A 15,330-nucleotide genomic window follows, 5' to 3' on the forward strand; every position below is an offset into this window, starting at 1 on the left:
GGGTTCTCTGCCACTTAACCTTCATAATTTGGGCTAGTCATGTGATCTTGCTGAGCCTCACTTTTCTTCATATGTAAAATGGGTATACTAGTAGTACCCGCCTCAAGGGATTATGGTGGAGAACGAATGAAATGTGTCAAGTAAAGCCCTTATGTAGCACCTGGTACATCATCAGCATCTATTAAATTAACTGAACAGAGGCAGAGGGAGAGAGAGAGAGTGCCTGAGACTAAAGAATATTTTTTCTAGGTCCTGATCCTCATCAGATTTCATAGGCAACATCTCTTTAGTATGCAGATAATTCTGCACCTTGATTTTTGCTGTGAAGTATTCTTTAGGCTAAAAATCAGGTCAGAGTTAAATCTTTATCTTAATAGTACTAGGCTTTCTTAATGACATGGCAGCATTTACAATCACGAACAGCCTCCAGTAAATTTTTTAATGCCTTAGAAACATTTTGAAAGGCATGAGTCATGAAATAGTTTTTTTGATCTGTTTCTCCTCAGCACATTACTAAATGGAGGGCAGGTAATCAAGAGTCACCTTGAGACTTTTATACACTGGGGATGATAGTGAGGAGAGGGAGCAATTTGCTCCAAAGTGCTTTTCCTAAAAACCAAATGTCAGGAGAGACTGGAGAGTCATTGCCAGAAATTCCATAAAGATGGAGCTCAAACATTAGCCTTTATGTGTTCAAATCCTTAGTTTAAAATTATGCGTGGTCACTGTAGCATATATATTAGGTCCTGCAATATCTCCTGGCCTGAAGCTACTTTTCTCTTAAACAAAGATCGTCAAGTGGTCTGTTAATTAGAAGCACTGGGAGCAACTCAATATTGTGTTCGTTAAATATTTCTTTTGGAAAAAAATGTTAACTGGCCCATTAATGAGGGAATGACCAGGCATTCTCTTTCATCCGGGCCCCGCTTAATCATCAGCGGGTTAATGGTCAAGCCTTCTAAGTCTACGTCTTTACTCTGCTATAGGATTAAAAACAAATAAACTTTAAAAGTTATTTATGGATTTGGAGAAAACCCCCATCCGGCCAGTCTGAGAAAATATAAATACATTTATTTTTTTACTAGGCAAGAAACTTATGTCAGTGCTTCTCAGGATATGTCCCCCGGAGTACAAATCTTTTGAATAGTTCCATTGAAAAACTGTTCTGTGCTCAAAGGAGTTGGGGAAATTTTGCATACTAGATCTCTTCCTTGTACACACGTGAAGATTCACAATGCACAGTAACATACTAGAAACTCTCGTAAGTTCTGCACGAAAGAATCCTGCTGAACCTCGTGCAAGGTGGCAATTCCTTTAGAGTATTTAACGTAGAACCCTTGTCTTATGTAGCCCCTCTTAGCCTCACACTACCATCATAGCATTTAATGTGTTATTTTGAAATTGTCTACTTACCTGCCTATCTACATTAATCAGACCGTAAGCTTCTGGAGAACAGGGAGCCTTGTCTCATTTATTCTTTAGTTTCTAATGTGAACACAATTCTGTAACAGGATGGGTACTCCACAAATAGTTGGAAAGGGGAACTGAAGTGTCCGTGAATATGGGTTGATGGCAAGGAAGAGCACAAAAGTCCAAGGAAGAAGCAAGATGAACTGTTTCTGCCTTTGGATCATATAAACCATCATTGCTTGTAGCCTGGCCCCTGAGCGATTTGTCCTGCAAGGAATATGAGTGTGAACACTTAACAGGCAGGAATATTCCGCTGGAGTGGGTATAAGGACACGCATAGACACATAGCTACGGAGTCTAGTTTAGGGCTTTTTATGACGATATCTATTAAAACCAAAAGCTGAAACTCTTCTCTTGGAGACAACTTCCCATCCTTATGTGGAATCATTTTGCTATTCCCAGTGACTGATAGGAGGTTTTACGAGGCCTCTTGATTTTCCAGATGCCTTCCATGTCCCCCAACGCAGCTTCTCCAGCCTCCATTCTGTGTTTGTGGTCAATGATGCTCTCACTTCCACCCCCAGTCCTCCTGACTTCTCCCACCTTGATCCCCTCAATTTCTGGGAGTTCTCAGCAGCTACTTTTATCTTCTACCACCCCGCCCAGGGTTCTCAGCACAGCCGGAGAAAATAAGACTGATCTCCTATGTCCCCTCCATGCTTCTGGAAAAGCCTTTTATTCCTCTCATCTCTCCGTGACTTCCTTTCTCCATCCCCACCCCCAGACCTTCAGATTCTTCTTCACTTGCAAACTTTCCAACTTGATTCTCCCTGCCTCCATCTCAGGTTGTGAGCTCACAGATTCATGTCCCAAAACGAAGAAGGCTTTCAACACAAACCCCTTCAACTGTTTCTCTCTGAATCCTCACCTGCCTCTCTCAGTCGCCTGGTGCTTGTGACATAGGAAGTATTACCCTCACTCTTGGTCGTCCATCTATACGTGTGATCTCACCATCCTGCCACTTCTGGGACCTTATTTCCTAAATTATTCCTCTCTCATAAATCTTCAATATCCGCAAGTCCTTTATACACTGCCAACGTATGTTGGCCACACAAACAACCAACCAACCTTCCTTTTACCTTTTTACCCATTTAAATTGCCACCCAATCCCATGTTTGTCTTCAAACTTCTTGGAAAACACATTTTCAATTACTCTCTATGCTCCAGTGTAGGTTCTCATCCCTGAAATCCTCACCTTCTGACCGCTGCCTTCCTCCCACAGAGTGTTTATCAACAACAACTATTTCCCTCGGATGGTGCTGCAGGAATCCTCATGCCTGAGAAGATCCTACCCTACCTTTCTCTCCGAGTCCATCTCAAGCGCCCCTTCCTCTTTGAATCTTTAATAAGTCATAACTTGTGTCTTTCTTGTTAGAGTGAGATTTGTAGAACAGGGAAGACTGGGCTTCAAGTCTTGACTCTGGCATGAACGATGTAATTCAGAATGTCACGTCACCTCTCAGTGTAATAAGGACGTGTTTTAGGGTGACCCCCCCGATGTCTGTTCTACCACGTATTGTATTTTTAGGCATCTTAATGTCAGCAACTGTCTTTTCATACTGTGTAGCTCAGCCCTTGTGGAGAGCTCTCTGTAGCTCCTTATTTTCTCTTGCGATAATCTTCTCCTTTTAGCAAAAAAAAAAAAAAAAAAAATCAATGAAATTTAAGTCTGTGATTCGGATTCATGCTTTTAAAATCTTCCTTTTAACTTTGCCCTTTAATGATGAAAATGCGACTAGATGTAAAAAATCTAGGCTTCTGCAAGTTTTAAAGGCAATACTTAGAGGTTCATTCAAATAGAAGAGCAAGTCTAGTAAGTTTCTGGAGAGATTTATAAATAGGTGGCCATTGGATAACAAGACACCTTGCTATAAAGGGATTAAGGAACCAGAAAACCAATGTGTAGACAAGATACGTGAGAGGAGATAGATTTCCTATCACATTTCATGATGTCCGGGAACACTGAGAAATGACTGCCCCAGGATATTAATGTCCCGGCGTAATTAAAGCAGGGCCGCTGAGTGCAAAGTAGAAAGAGCAGGATCATTAACTACTGACAAGATAATCAACACATTATAGAACAGATTAGGGGGTTCTGTACACAGAGTGAGGAACATTACACTGTCAAGTGGGATAAGTTTTAATGTGGAATCGAAGAGCAGGACTAAGTATGGAAAAGGAGCCTCCTCTTGAGTTTTTCAGGCTAAACTCAGTGTCAGTTGTCGGTCCGGGAATCCTCAATTACCATAAATATGAACAACACAGCGTTGAGATACTCAGGCTTTCCCTTTCTCTCCTTTTAGATATTTGTTGAAGGCTTCTGCATTTCATGTCAGCTTACAGGGGAATGACCGGAAGGACTGGTTTGCATAGCTCCTGGTCACTAACACAGCTTACACGAGTGTAACATTTGTGTCAGTACATTCTTCTAGAACTTTCCCAAGGAATGAATCTCCCGGAGTATTGCTGGATTTCCACATGAGTCCTCCCGCACTGTGGAGATATCTGAAAAGACATCACAGGCATTTCCCCCCCACGATTTTATTAATAAGCTTAATGAAGCAAGCATTTATTCCAAGGTTGTTTATGAACATGAAAACACTACCTCCCTCCACACTTTCAAATTCCTAATCTTGGGAATATTTCAAAGTCTTGAAATGGCTATAATTTTAGGGAAACTTTTCCCAAGTTCTTATGAGGCAGCATTACTTTTTGATGTTCATGTTGATCTTCTCTGGGGATCCTCTGGTTTTCTGAGCTCTTAGACCAGCTAAGTATTTGCTGGCTTCTGGAGCTGTGAACTCAGTTCACTTGCTTGGAAATTGACAATTCATACATTAATAAAAACTCTCTACTCTCACCCAGGGAAGAATGCCTTATTTCCTTTTGCACAGATACCCCCAGCTTTTTCTCCCTCTCTTGTGTGACTGTCTCTGGCAAGTTTCTGCTCTACCTTTTCAGTACCCACCTCTAGAAGAAGTCTCTCCAGACAGTCCCCGAGCTACATTCCCATGACGTCCCCCGCCACACTGCTCATGGGCCGTGACTCCTATCTTCTGTTTAATGTCAGGTGACGTTTGTACCTATACAAGGCTCAAGGACACACTACCATTGTGGCCTACCTATTTCATCTTAGTCTTTAAACCAAAATATTTAGTTCTCCCTTAGTTTCATTCCTTATGTAAGGATGGCCTAAAAATTATCTAAAAGGCAAACATCAAGCCAGGAAAAAAAAAGTTTACAAAACATACGGCAAACTCTTAGAATATTTGATATATGAATTTAATAAATCAATAAGCAGAAGGTGAGCTAAACAATAGGAAAAGTGGGCAATGGATATGTACAGACAAATCAGAAAAAAAGAAATATTACTGGGGGCACCTGGCTGGCTCAGTTGGTAGAGCATGCAACTGTTGATGTCAGGGTTATGAGTTCGAGCCCTGTGTTGGGTGCAGAATTTACTTAAAAATAAAATCTTAAGAAAAAAAACAACAACAAAGAAGTGCTACTGGAAAATAAACGCACCAACATATCCAATCTCATTTGTAATCAAAGAAATTTTAAAAATTATAAAATAGCACATTTGTCTATCAAACAGATAAAAGTATTTTAAAACTATTATATTCTGGAGTATGCTGTTTGTATTAATAGTTATATCCATACTGTATACTATTTGTATTGTTCAGTTTATCAATTAAAAAATAGATCTTTCAATTTAGACCAAATATATATATATGTATCTATGCACATATGACTCATATCTAAGAATACTTATAACATAGGGGCGCCTGGGTGGCTCAGTCGGTGTCTGGCTTTGGCTCAGGTCATGATCCCTGGGTCCTGGGATTGAGCCCTGCATTGGGTTCTTTGCTCAGCAAGGAGTCTGCTTTTCCCTCTCCTTCTGCCCTTCCCCCCAACCCAACTTGTGCTCGCTCACTTGCTCTCTCTAGTGTTCTCTCTCTCAAATAAATAAAATCTTAAAAAAATTTATATATATAACATTTATATACAAAAATTTATAAATGTATAGATATAAATATAAATATATATATAAAACATTACCCCAGAGAGGTAAGGATGCAAGGAAATAAGGATTTTTATAAGCTCTAGTATGAAGATAAGTTGATATAATATTTCTAAATGATAATTCAATTGCATGTCTCAGAAAGCCCCCAAATATGAATACGATTTTTTTTAGGGGGCATGGTGGTAGAGGAGAGACAGAGGGAGAAGGAGAGAGAGAATCTTAAGCAGGCTCCATGCCCATCACAGAGCCTGAGGTGGGGCTCAGTCTCACGAGCCTGAGATTATGACCTGAGCCAAAATCAAGAGTCGGACACTTAAGGAACTATGCCACCCAGGCTCCCCACATGAATACCTTTTGACGCAACAATTCTACTTCTAGGGATTTATCCTAAGGAACTAACCATGGTTATGCACAAAGATTTAGATATCAGTATTCATCACAGCAGTATGTGTAATACTAAGAAATTAGAAACTGCCCAATTACCCATCAGTAGGGGTTGGTCAAATAGCTTGTGGCAGGCTACAAAGGGCTTAGCGTTATGCAAGCTTTAAGCCACAGCCCTTCATCCAGTCAAGGATCTACACTTTGCCTTGGGAATCAATGAAAATCAGGCCAAAAACTGTCTCTGTCTCAGACATGAGTAGAGCAAGTCAGTATTTCTGCTTGGGTATTAGGGTACTGCTAAGATACCTGTTGTCCTCTCCTGACCCCAGGAGAACTTTCAGAGCAGGGGTGAATGTCAGGACAAAGACCTAGATTCTTCCTTGTTTGCTGTTTAGCGACTGCACTCTGCATGTCTTTTGGTAGAACTGGCATTTTACATCTCCATCCACATGAGTTACCACAATAGCTCCCTAGTGTAAGGTCTGTCCTTGAACAGGACAATTAAATTGGTCATTACCTTATATTGCATGGGTTAGGGAAGGGTTCAGCCAGGGATCCTCCCTAAGGGAGGTGGCCGAGATAGACCAGCATCATTTTGTTCAGCTCACCTGCCTGCTGATGAGAGTATGTAAAAAACAGGAAGGCATTCACACCTATTTCCCTTCAGTGATAATGAGCGACTGATGGGATAAATATATACAACAGTGTCCTCTTCTTTTTATTTATTTATTTTTTATTAACATATAATGTATTATTTGTCTCAGGGGTACAGGTCTGTGATTCATCAGACTCACACAATTCACAGCACTCACCATAGTACATACCCTCCCCAATGTCCATCACCCAGCCACCCCATCTCTCTCACCCCTTTCCACTCCAGCAACCCTCAGTTTCCTGAGATTAAGAGTCTCTTATGGTTTGTCTCCCCCTCCAGTTTCATCTTGTTTCATTTTTCCCTCCCTTCCCCTATGATCCTCTGTCTTGTTTCTCAAATTCCTCATATCAGTGAGATCATATGATACTTGTCTTTCTCTGATTGACTTTTTTCGCTTAGCATAATATCCTCTAGTTCCATCCATGTCGTTGCAAATGGCAAGATTTCAATTTTTGATGGCTGCATAATATTCCATTGTATATATATGCCACATCTTTATCCATTCATCTGTTGATGGACATCTAGGCTCTTTCCATAGTTTGGCTATTGTGTGTCCTCTTTATTAGGGTGTGAATTAGACTCTAAAACACTAAAAATCATTTTTAGTATCCACTCTCTTACCTTTGCCTAAATTTCATTTTTCCAGAGGCTTCTCACATTTATTTTCCATTTGGATCCTCAATATTGTGTCGATGAGGCATTGTATCCCTCAGTGGGAAGACCAAGAACTTAGAAGTCAGACAGACCTTGCTCCCAAAACAAAGGGAAGGGAGTGAGAACAGGTGCAGATGAAGATTAAAGTGGGAGGTGTGGCTGTGGAGAGTTGAGAACATTCTTTCCTCCGGGCCTACGTGGATGCAGGGGTCATCAGCTAAGGTGATTGCCAGCTTTTAAATTTAGCCACAATTCATATAAGATTCGGGTTCTGGTGCCGGGTTACCAAAAACTCCTTATAAACAGACATAAGGCAAAATGACAGAAAGCAGGTTGTAAACGGAGGTCAAAGACATGTTTGGTCTGCTGCTATGAATTGAGGAGTTTCAAAATCATGCCTTTCAGGATCATTTTTTTTAATTGAGGTATAATTCACAGATAACATTATATTAGTTTCAGGCATACAACATAATGATCCAGAATCCTATTTTTAAATACCTATGGCCAAAGGGAGAAAAGAGCCCAGTCAGTATAATGAAACGTGCTCTATCGGGGATTTGGAGTGTGATGTTTCTTGTCTGGCTCTGCAGCAGGTCTTTTTGTGACCTTGAGTTGATACCACAGGGTCTCTAGGCCTTCCTGGATTCTAAAAAGTGACCAATTCTGACGTCTCTCTTAGAGTCTGTCTTCTCTTTCCAGTGACCAAAAGATCCAAAAATAATGCAGATTTCTGAAACCAGTGAGTTGAGAGATCTGAATATTTACCACCGAAATAGCAATGAAAAAGCCGTGCAGTTTATCTGCAAGCCTACCACAGCATGCCCTCCACACCAGAATGGAAGGCTCCTATGAGCAGAAAGGCTCACGGAGGGAGAAGCTGGAAGCCACTCAATCTTTGTTGCTTGTCAAAGCCAAAAGTTGAATTAAATCAGATGGGTCTTTTGAAAAAGGAAAAGCAAAACAGATGGGTCTTTTAAGAAAAAAAGAAAAAGCGTTGGTCAGCTAAAGACTTATTTAAAAACACATGGTCATCCTGCCTTTTGTGGGATCTAAAGACCAAATATAGTATCTGCAGGAGGCATGCTGTTACAATTTAGCAACTATTTCCCAAAACATGGCCGAGATTCTAAAAATGCTAGTCCCGTACTCCTCTCAGCCTGTCTTTAGGGATTTGTGAAGATTCTACCCCTTTAGCCAAGTGTCTTAATATTGGAGTTTTTGTTTTGTTTCGCTTTACAGTTCTTTTATTTTTAGAATTCTATTACAGCTTATTGTCAAACAGTTAAATGAATCCAATCACATTATACAGAATATCCTGCAGTTGTATCCATAGCATCTTAATGAAGGGCTCTGGAACTTCAGTGACTGGATTATAGTAATTTTATGAATAATTATTCCACCAACTATGGAGTCACCATCCCCAAATTTATGTGCATACATGGTTTCAAAGGAGTTTAACCTCATCAGAAGAAAAGTTAAATTTAACTCAGAATCCGACCCTCTGCTAAATTGTCGAGGTCCACCGCTTGTAACAGGAACCTAGCTAGGTTCGTTTTGTGAACATGGGTAATTTATGGTATTGTTGGCATAGGATTGAAATGTTTCTGTGTGAAGATAGAAGGCCATTTCTGGAAACTATCATTCACATACTTATTATAGGCCCAAATGGGGCTATTCAATGAGTAAAGTAGGTGGTGGGTTAAGCCAACAATCTGGCCAACTATGTCTATTGAGCAGGCCATGGAGACTACTTTACAAGACAGTGAAAAACCAGTTAATTCAGCCAGTGTTTATTTAGCTGTTTAATTCAAACAATCCTTTTTAACTGCACAACAGAGGTTTGTGGTGATGTATTACACATCTCTCGGGAAAGCTTTATTTCCTCCCTCCCTCAGCGAAGGTGGGTAGTCCTTAAATTATGACACTTCATAAAGTTAAAATCAGTAACCCCAATTCCTTTCAAAACTTAACCTGATCTGGTTTGGGAAAATAAGTTCCCGACATATTTGTCTATCTGCTTTTTCTTTCCTGGGTGCTTTAACCAGGAACTTTTATGGGCTTTCACAGGCCTGGGGATAGTCTAGCTCCTCTGATTAACACAGCCTTGTGGCTGGATTCCCACACAGCCCCTCTCCCCACCCTTACTGCCCCTCCTCTCCCCCCAGAAAACTTTAGAAGCCAATTAAAATTATATACTATGAGGAAAGTTTGCTCAGTTACTTTTTACGATCTGCTGCCCATTACGTTGTTGTGAGGGAGTAGATCATCCTTTTTGGAAAGGGAGAAAAATGTAAACAAAGAAAAGATTCTATGGCCCTTTGACAATTTGCAGGGAATTGGAACAGTAGAGCCTTGATAATCTTGGGGATGATTGTTTAGCTTGAGTGTTCGTCCATCTCTCTTGTTTTTTGGCTCCTTGCCTTCTGTTTCCAGGGCTTGAGGATATTTCATTGCTTGTTAGAACCACCTCCTGGTGACATTCAGAGGAAGAGAAAACTAACTCCATCTAGTCTGCTTTTAAACCAGCAACAACTGTCCTGTTCTGATTGGGGAGAATAAAGGGAGGTTTTGTCATCCACACAGCAGTGTTCTACTACCCCCCAGTGGTTCTCAGCCAGAGGTAATTTTGCCCCCCCAAGGGACACTTGGCAATGTGTCGATATATTTTTGAATGTCTCGACTTGGGAGTGATGTTGTTATCTAGTGGGTAGAGAGCAGGTTGCTTCCTGACAGCCTGAAATGTCTCAGAGAGTATGTATTAGTCTATTTGAGAGGGAAAAGATGAAGGACAAAATGAAATAATACATTCCTTAGACAGGTGCTCCTGATTTTATGCAAATCTCCTAAAACTTAGGGGCAAATGAGATTTTTATAAATCACATTGTTTCAGTGTATTAAAGGTCCCAGTTCTTAGGTGCTGGTGATACTTTACAATTTATGTTTTGCTAGAGAATATTCATTGTTGAGGCACCCTACTTAGACTAACTTTGGAAACACACATAGGCACTAACTGGAGAGCTATATAAACAGATTTGCAAACAAAAATTTTGAATATAGTCAAGAAAGGATCAACAATATTACTTAACTTTTTACCATACTTTTTTCTTTTTAAAGACTTTATTTGAGAGAGAGAGAGTGAGAGAGAGAGAGAGAGCATGAGCAGGGGGGAGAAGTAGACTCCCTGCTGAGCAGGGAGCCCAGTGCCAGACTCGATCCTAGGACTCTGGGATCATGACCGGAGCAGAAGGCAGCCACTTAACCAACTGAGCCACTCAGGCGCCCAACTTTTTATCATACTTAAAAAAGACATTGTACATGCTCATTTATTTACAGCAGGGTGTTCCAATCTCAGCACTATTGATATTTTGGTATTTTAATATTCTTATTGATAATTGTTTGTTGCGGAGGACTCTCTGATGCATTGCAGGACGTTAAGTATATATTCAGGTTGCCTAGGAATTTTTTTCCAGTCCCTAGAGGTATTCCACTGGCTGAAATACTGCCTAAAATGAAATAAACACTCTTTTTTAAAAGATCTACAAATAAGCAAGAGGTTAATCCCTCAAGAATTTAGACTATGACCAGTTCCCTTCTTGTCACATTCTTAACTAGACCTAGGGACAGAGTTCTGAAGAGCAGACCACGATGTTTGGCTTTCCCTTTTCCCTGTCTCAACCAGTTCTGGTCATTAGCTGGCCCTGTCCCAAGTACCCTAAAATAACCTTTCCACTTCAAGTAGCCCTCAAAATGTAAGATGGTGGCCCGAGAATAGGAACTGACCTTATCAGCATTATTAATAGCACAGTGGAAAATCTTGTGTGTTCCACCAAACAAGCTGATCTTGTCATGTTTCTTTTGTGTGTTGGAATGCTGATAGGCAAGCACCAAACAGATTTGAGGTTTAAGGCCATAGTTTAAATCTTAGTTCATAGCTGACTGACTGTGGATCTTTTATAAGATGGGACAACATGTGGTCTGGCGAGTATTCTAAGTGCGGAAAGAGTTCTAAGATAGGAACAATGTAGTGGGCTACTTTTGTCCAGAACAGCTTGAGCATTTCACTTAACCCACTGTAGCAGGTCACAAATTGTTCGGAATCCTCAAAAGGAGCCAGGGAGTTCTATCCATTGGAATTTCTGCAGTGAGGAAATGTTATGTATCTGCTGGGTCCAATTCACTTGACCACTAGCTGCATGTAACTATTGAGCACTTGAAATGTGGCCGGTGTGCCTGAAGAAATGAATTTTTGATTTTTACTTAATTTTAATTTAAATAGCCACATGGCCTCGTAGCTACTATAATAAACATTGCCAATCTAAGAAACACTAGCTCATTCCACATCTTAATTACAGATGTCCTGATCCCTTTTTCTTTGTTTTTTTCTCCATTATAAATATAACAAAATTAAAGAATGGTTGGAAAATAGGGGGAAATTCTGATTAATACTCATAATTTCATGAGTCTAACATAATTGTTCCAAATTTGATAAATTTTCAAGATTTTTTTCTCTAAACTTTTAGATGAGTTCGGTATAATTTATCTTATTTTGTTTAATTTCAATTTTATCTATTATAACCAGCTTTTTTTTCGCTTCACATTATGAGAGAAATAGAATTTCATATTACTGACTAATATTCACAAGCTGTCAGAGTTAATGTTTGCCAATTTCTTAGCTGGCAGTACCATAGTTTATTCATTTCCTGTATTTCTGTGAAATTTGGGGTTGTTTCATTTGTTGGCTTGCTGGCTTATTTGCTTGCTTGTTTGGTTTTATGGTCATCATAAAATAATGCTATAGTAAACACATGAGAGCACCTTGCTATTTCTCCTTTTTAGAATCCATCTACGTGCCAAATGATTGAGTCTTACTTAGGTAATGGTTTACGTGGCAAATCATTTCAGCACCCCAGATTCATTTTGGAAAAAGTACTTTTTCACCATTCAGGTGAAAAATAGACTTGAAAGTTGCCAAAAGGAAGGAAAGCCAGGACTTTTTATCTCTGCAGCACCATTTATTCAATAAATTAGGAGACAGATTACTATTCTTTCCCCTATAACAATAAGCATTGCTGATAAAATATAACTGCATTCAGGGCTGATGACATAGACGTTTGGTTTACAAATGGGAAATAAGTGCCCAGGCAAAAATCCTGCAAAAAAATCCTGCAAGTAGAAAACCGTGCTGATAATCTCTAGAATCTATAAAGATGAGAAAATTAACAGAGATAAGACAAAAACAAAAACACCCCCTTTTATCTTGTCCCTTGTAAATATATATATATATAGTTATATAGTTATATAGTTATATATTATAGTTATATATTGTTACATCTCTAAACTATCCCTTTTATGATTTAAAGCAATCTGACTACAGTCCAAGTAAACTTTTACACATCTTATCCTTAGTAATTATTCTGAAGATACTGGCTTAAGACATTTTAGAGTTTGCATAGTGGTAAACTGTCACATCATTTTAAAATTTCTTTTGAAATAAATTTTGTATGCTAATGGTTCTGATCCTCAGAGAGCAAAGAGATCCTGCTGATAACACAGATAAGTTGAAGACACAACATAATATTAGAATCTAAAAAAAATCAAATGTTCTCATTATTCCTAATTTGAGACTTAGTTTCTGTTATATCTCTCTTTGTTTGAAGATTTGTATTTGAGGGATTGCACGTGGACTAAGTGACTTCATACTCATTATACATTAGGCTACACATGCGAAGCAGCTTTATAGACCATAAAGTAGGGGCGCCTGGGTGGCTCAGTCCATTAAGCATCTGCCTTTGGCTCAGGTCATGATCCCAGGGTCTTGGGATCGAGCCCTGCATGCAGCTCCTTGCTCAGCTTCTCCCTCTGCTGCTCCCCTTGCTTGTGCTCACTCTCTCTCTTTCTCTCTGTCAAATAAATAAATTAAAAATATTTAAAAAATAATGAAACACAAAGTACAGTGAAAATCTAATATAAATGTTTGGAAAAGTACTCTTTGCTCATCCTGTATATGAAAAAGAAACTTTAAAATTGGTCTAATAGAAAGAAATGCAAAACTTCTCTCCCTCCCCACCCCGCTTTCTCTGGAGCAATGAATTTAATAATTGATGGTATGGCTCTGTTTTTCTTTCATGTAGAAGAGTAAGAATGTTTGGCCTGATAAAATAACTGCATTTAGGGCTTTTATTAGTGATACCATCTAGGGACATATATCTTCTCTTTGGAAATGGAACATAAGTCTCCAGATGGCAAATCACTGAGACTTTGTTCATAATATGAATGAAGCACATTGCCAGAAAGTCATTTCCAAAAAATCAATACTGTTTGTACTGGAAATGTTTGTAAAAATGCTTGGAATACCATCAACTCTCTATGCACTTTGTGGATTATCTGGGGAAAATATTTAAAACCTGACAGGTTTTCCTCTGTCATCGGTTAACCTCTTGCTTTCCTCCTTCAATTCTCGAAGGAATGTGAGCTAATTCCAGCATTAATATACACAACCTATCATTATGAGCTTAACTCTGCTTAAAAAAAGAATGGAAGTGATTTCAGGGTCCCGTGTCAAGGCTTAGCTGTTATTCATGCCATGTGACCCATAGTTCATGTGGACAAGGTAGAGGGCTCTGTAGTTTGCTTGTGCATGCTTTGGGCTGAGTAAATCCCAGGTTGTAAGAATTTCTAATGCGCAGTTAACAAAATTCATGGTTTTATTTTTCTGAATTTCAGGTGGTTTTCATGAGCCTATGCAAAAGTTTTTGGGACTGTGGCCTGGTAGCCTTGGATGACATTACAGTAGAATTGGGAAGCTGCTTGTCTCCAGGTAAGACGGTCAAGCTCTCTTTGTCTCCCGGGCCTAGGCCAGCATATCCTGATTCTCTGAGAATACACCAAATACATTTAATCTGGGCTAGCCTATTATTTTTGTTTTTCTTGCCAGAAGTGCCCCTCTCCAGATCTGTGTAGTAAGTTTTGGAATTTAGAAATAATGATTTATATGCACTGTGTGACATTGTACATATGACTTGTATCCTCATCTATAAGAGAGGTGAGGTAGTAAAAGTAATACCTACCTGAATAGTGGGAATAACACCTATAAATTCCCTAGCATAGGACCTGGCATAAAACAATGCGTTAAAACAAACACCTTTTATTATAGTCACTTTTGTTATTTTTAATGTTGTCTTACAGAAATGCAGATTTTCAAGTAATAGTGATGAAACCGTTATTTTACAGATATTATACTAAACATGTCATTTTTCTTTTTTTTCTTTTTTCTCTTTTTTAGAGAGGCAAGGAGGGGCAGAGGGAGAGGGAGGGAGAGAGAGAATCTTAAGCAGGCTCCACGCCCAATGCTGAGCCTGTAAACGTGTAATTTTTAAATGATAATAAAATAAATATTTTCTAAGTGAATTAAATGACAATGGAACAGTGGATCAAGCATTGATGATAGTGACAAAATAAAGACGGTGGCTATGTGTTGGACATTATGTCTAATGAGAAAATGGTGCATACCTCAACCCGGATCATTCGTCCCTGTATCTACTAATTACCACTGCATCCTAAACCATAGGGTATCTATTTCTTTAACAAACAGGCAAACTGAGGAATCAATGTGTCACTAGAGGATAATCTCCTTGTTTATTTAATGAGAAGATAATTTGTTTTTAGTCCCTTGATTTGTGAGGCACAGCAAGGACAACAAAGAAACACAAGATAAGAATCTCTACACTTGAGGCATAGAAAAGGGAATGAGCCTTCATTAGCTTGTACTGTCTGTAAAATGAGATGAAGTAAAATCATTATTATGCAAGAGATGTGAAAAACAGGCTGTGTATTAGAGAAATTTGCTAAGAATCTGGATGTGGGAAGGTACAACCAAGTTCAAGCAAAGGAGTTTCCAGTAAGTGGGAGGTGGCACCATTCTAAGAATCATCATCAGGGGCGCCTGGGTGGCTCCGTTGGTTGAGCAGCTGCCTTCGGCTCAGGTTATAGTCCCCGGGTCCTGGGATGGAGCCCCATGTCAGGCTCCCCACTCAGCGGAGAGTCTGCTTCTCCCTCTCCCTCTGCCCCTCCCCTGCTCGTGCTCTCTCTCTCTCTAATAAATAAATAAAATTTAAAAAAAAAGAATCATCATCAAAGTTAT

The 15,330-nt window shown here is 39.4% G+C and overlaps 1 protein-coding gene across 2 annotated transcripts in view; it reads left to right on the forward strand.

The window, feature by feature from the left end:
- The window catches only part of MAMDC2 (MAM domain containing 2), a 139,540-nt gene that overhangs the window by 101,966 nt on the left and 22,244 nt on the right, over nucleotides 1-15,330 (forward strand). For both annotated transcript variants that reach the window (XM_032427675.1, XM_032427674.1), the window contains exon 10: nucleotides 13,914-14,007. In XM_032427675.1, the coding sequence (XP_032283566.1) occupies nucleotides 13,914-14,007 (94 nt within the window). The remainder of the gene's footprint in view (nucleotides 1-13,913; nucleotides 14,008-15,330) is intronic.

The sequence above is a fragment of the Phoca vitulina genome, unplaced genomic scaffold (assembly GCF_004348235.1).
Source record: "Phoca vitulina isolate PV1807 unplaced genomic scaffold, GSC_HSeal_1.0 scaffold37, whole genome shotgun sequence".
Classification (NCBI taxonomy): Eukaryota; Metazoa; Chordata; class Mammalia; order Carnivora; family Phocidae; genus Phoca; species Phoca vitulina.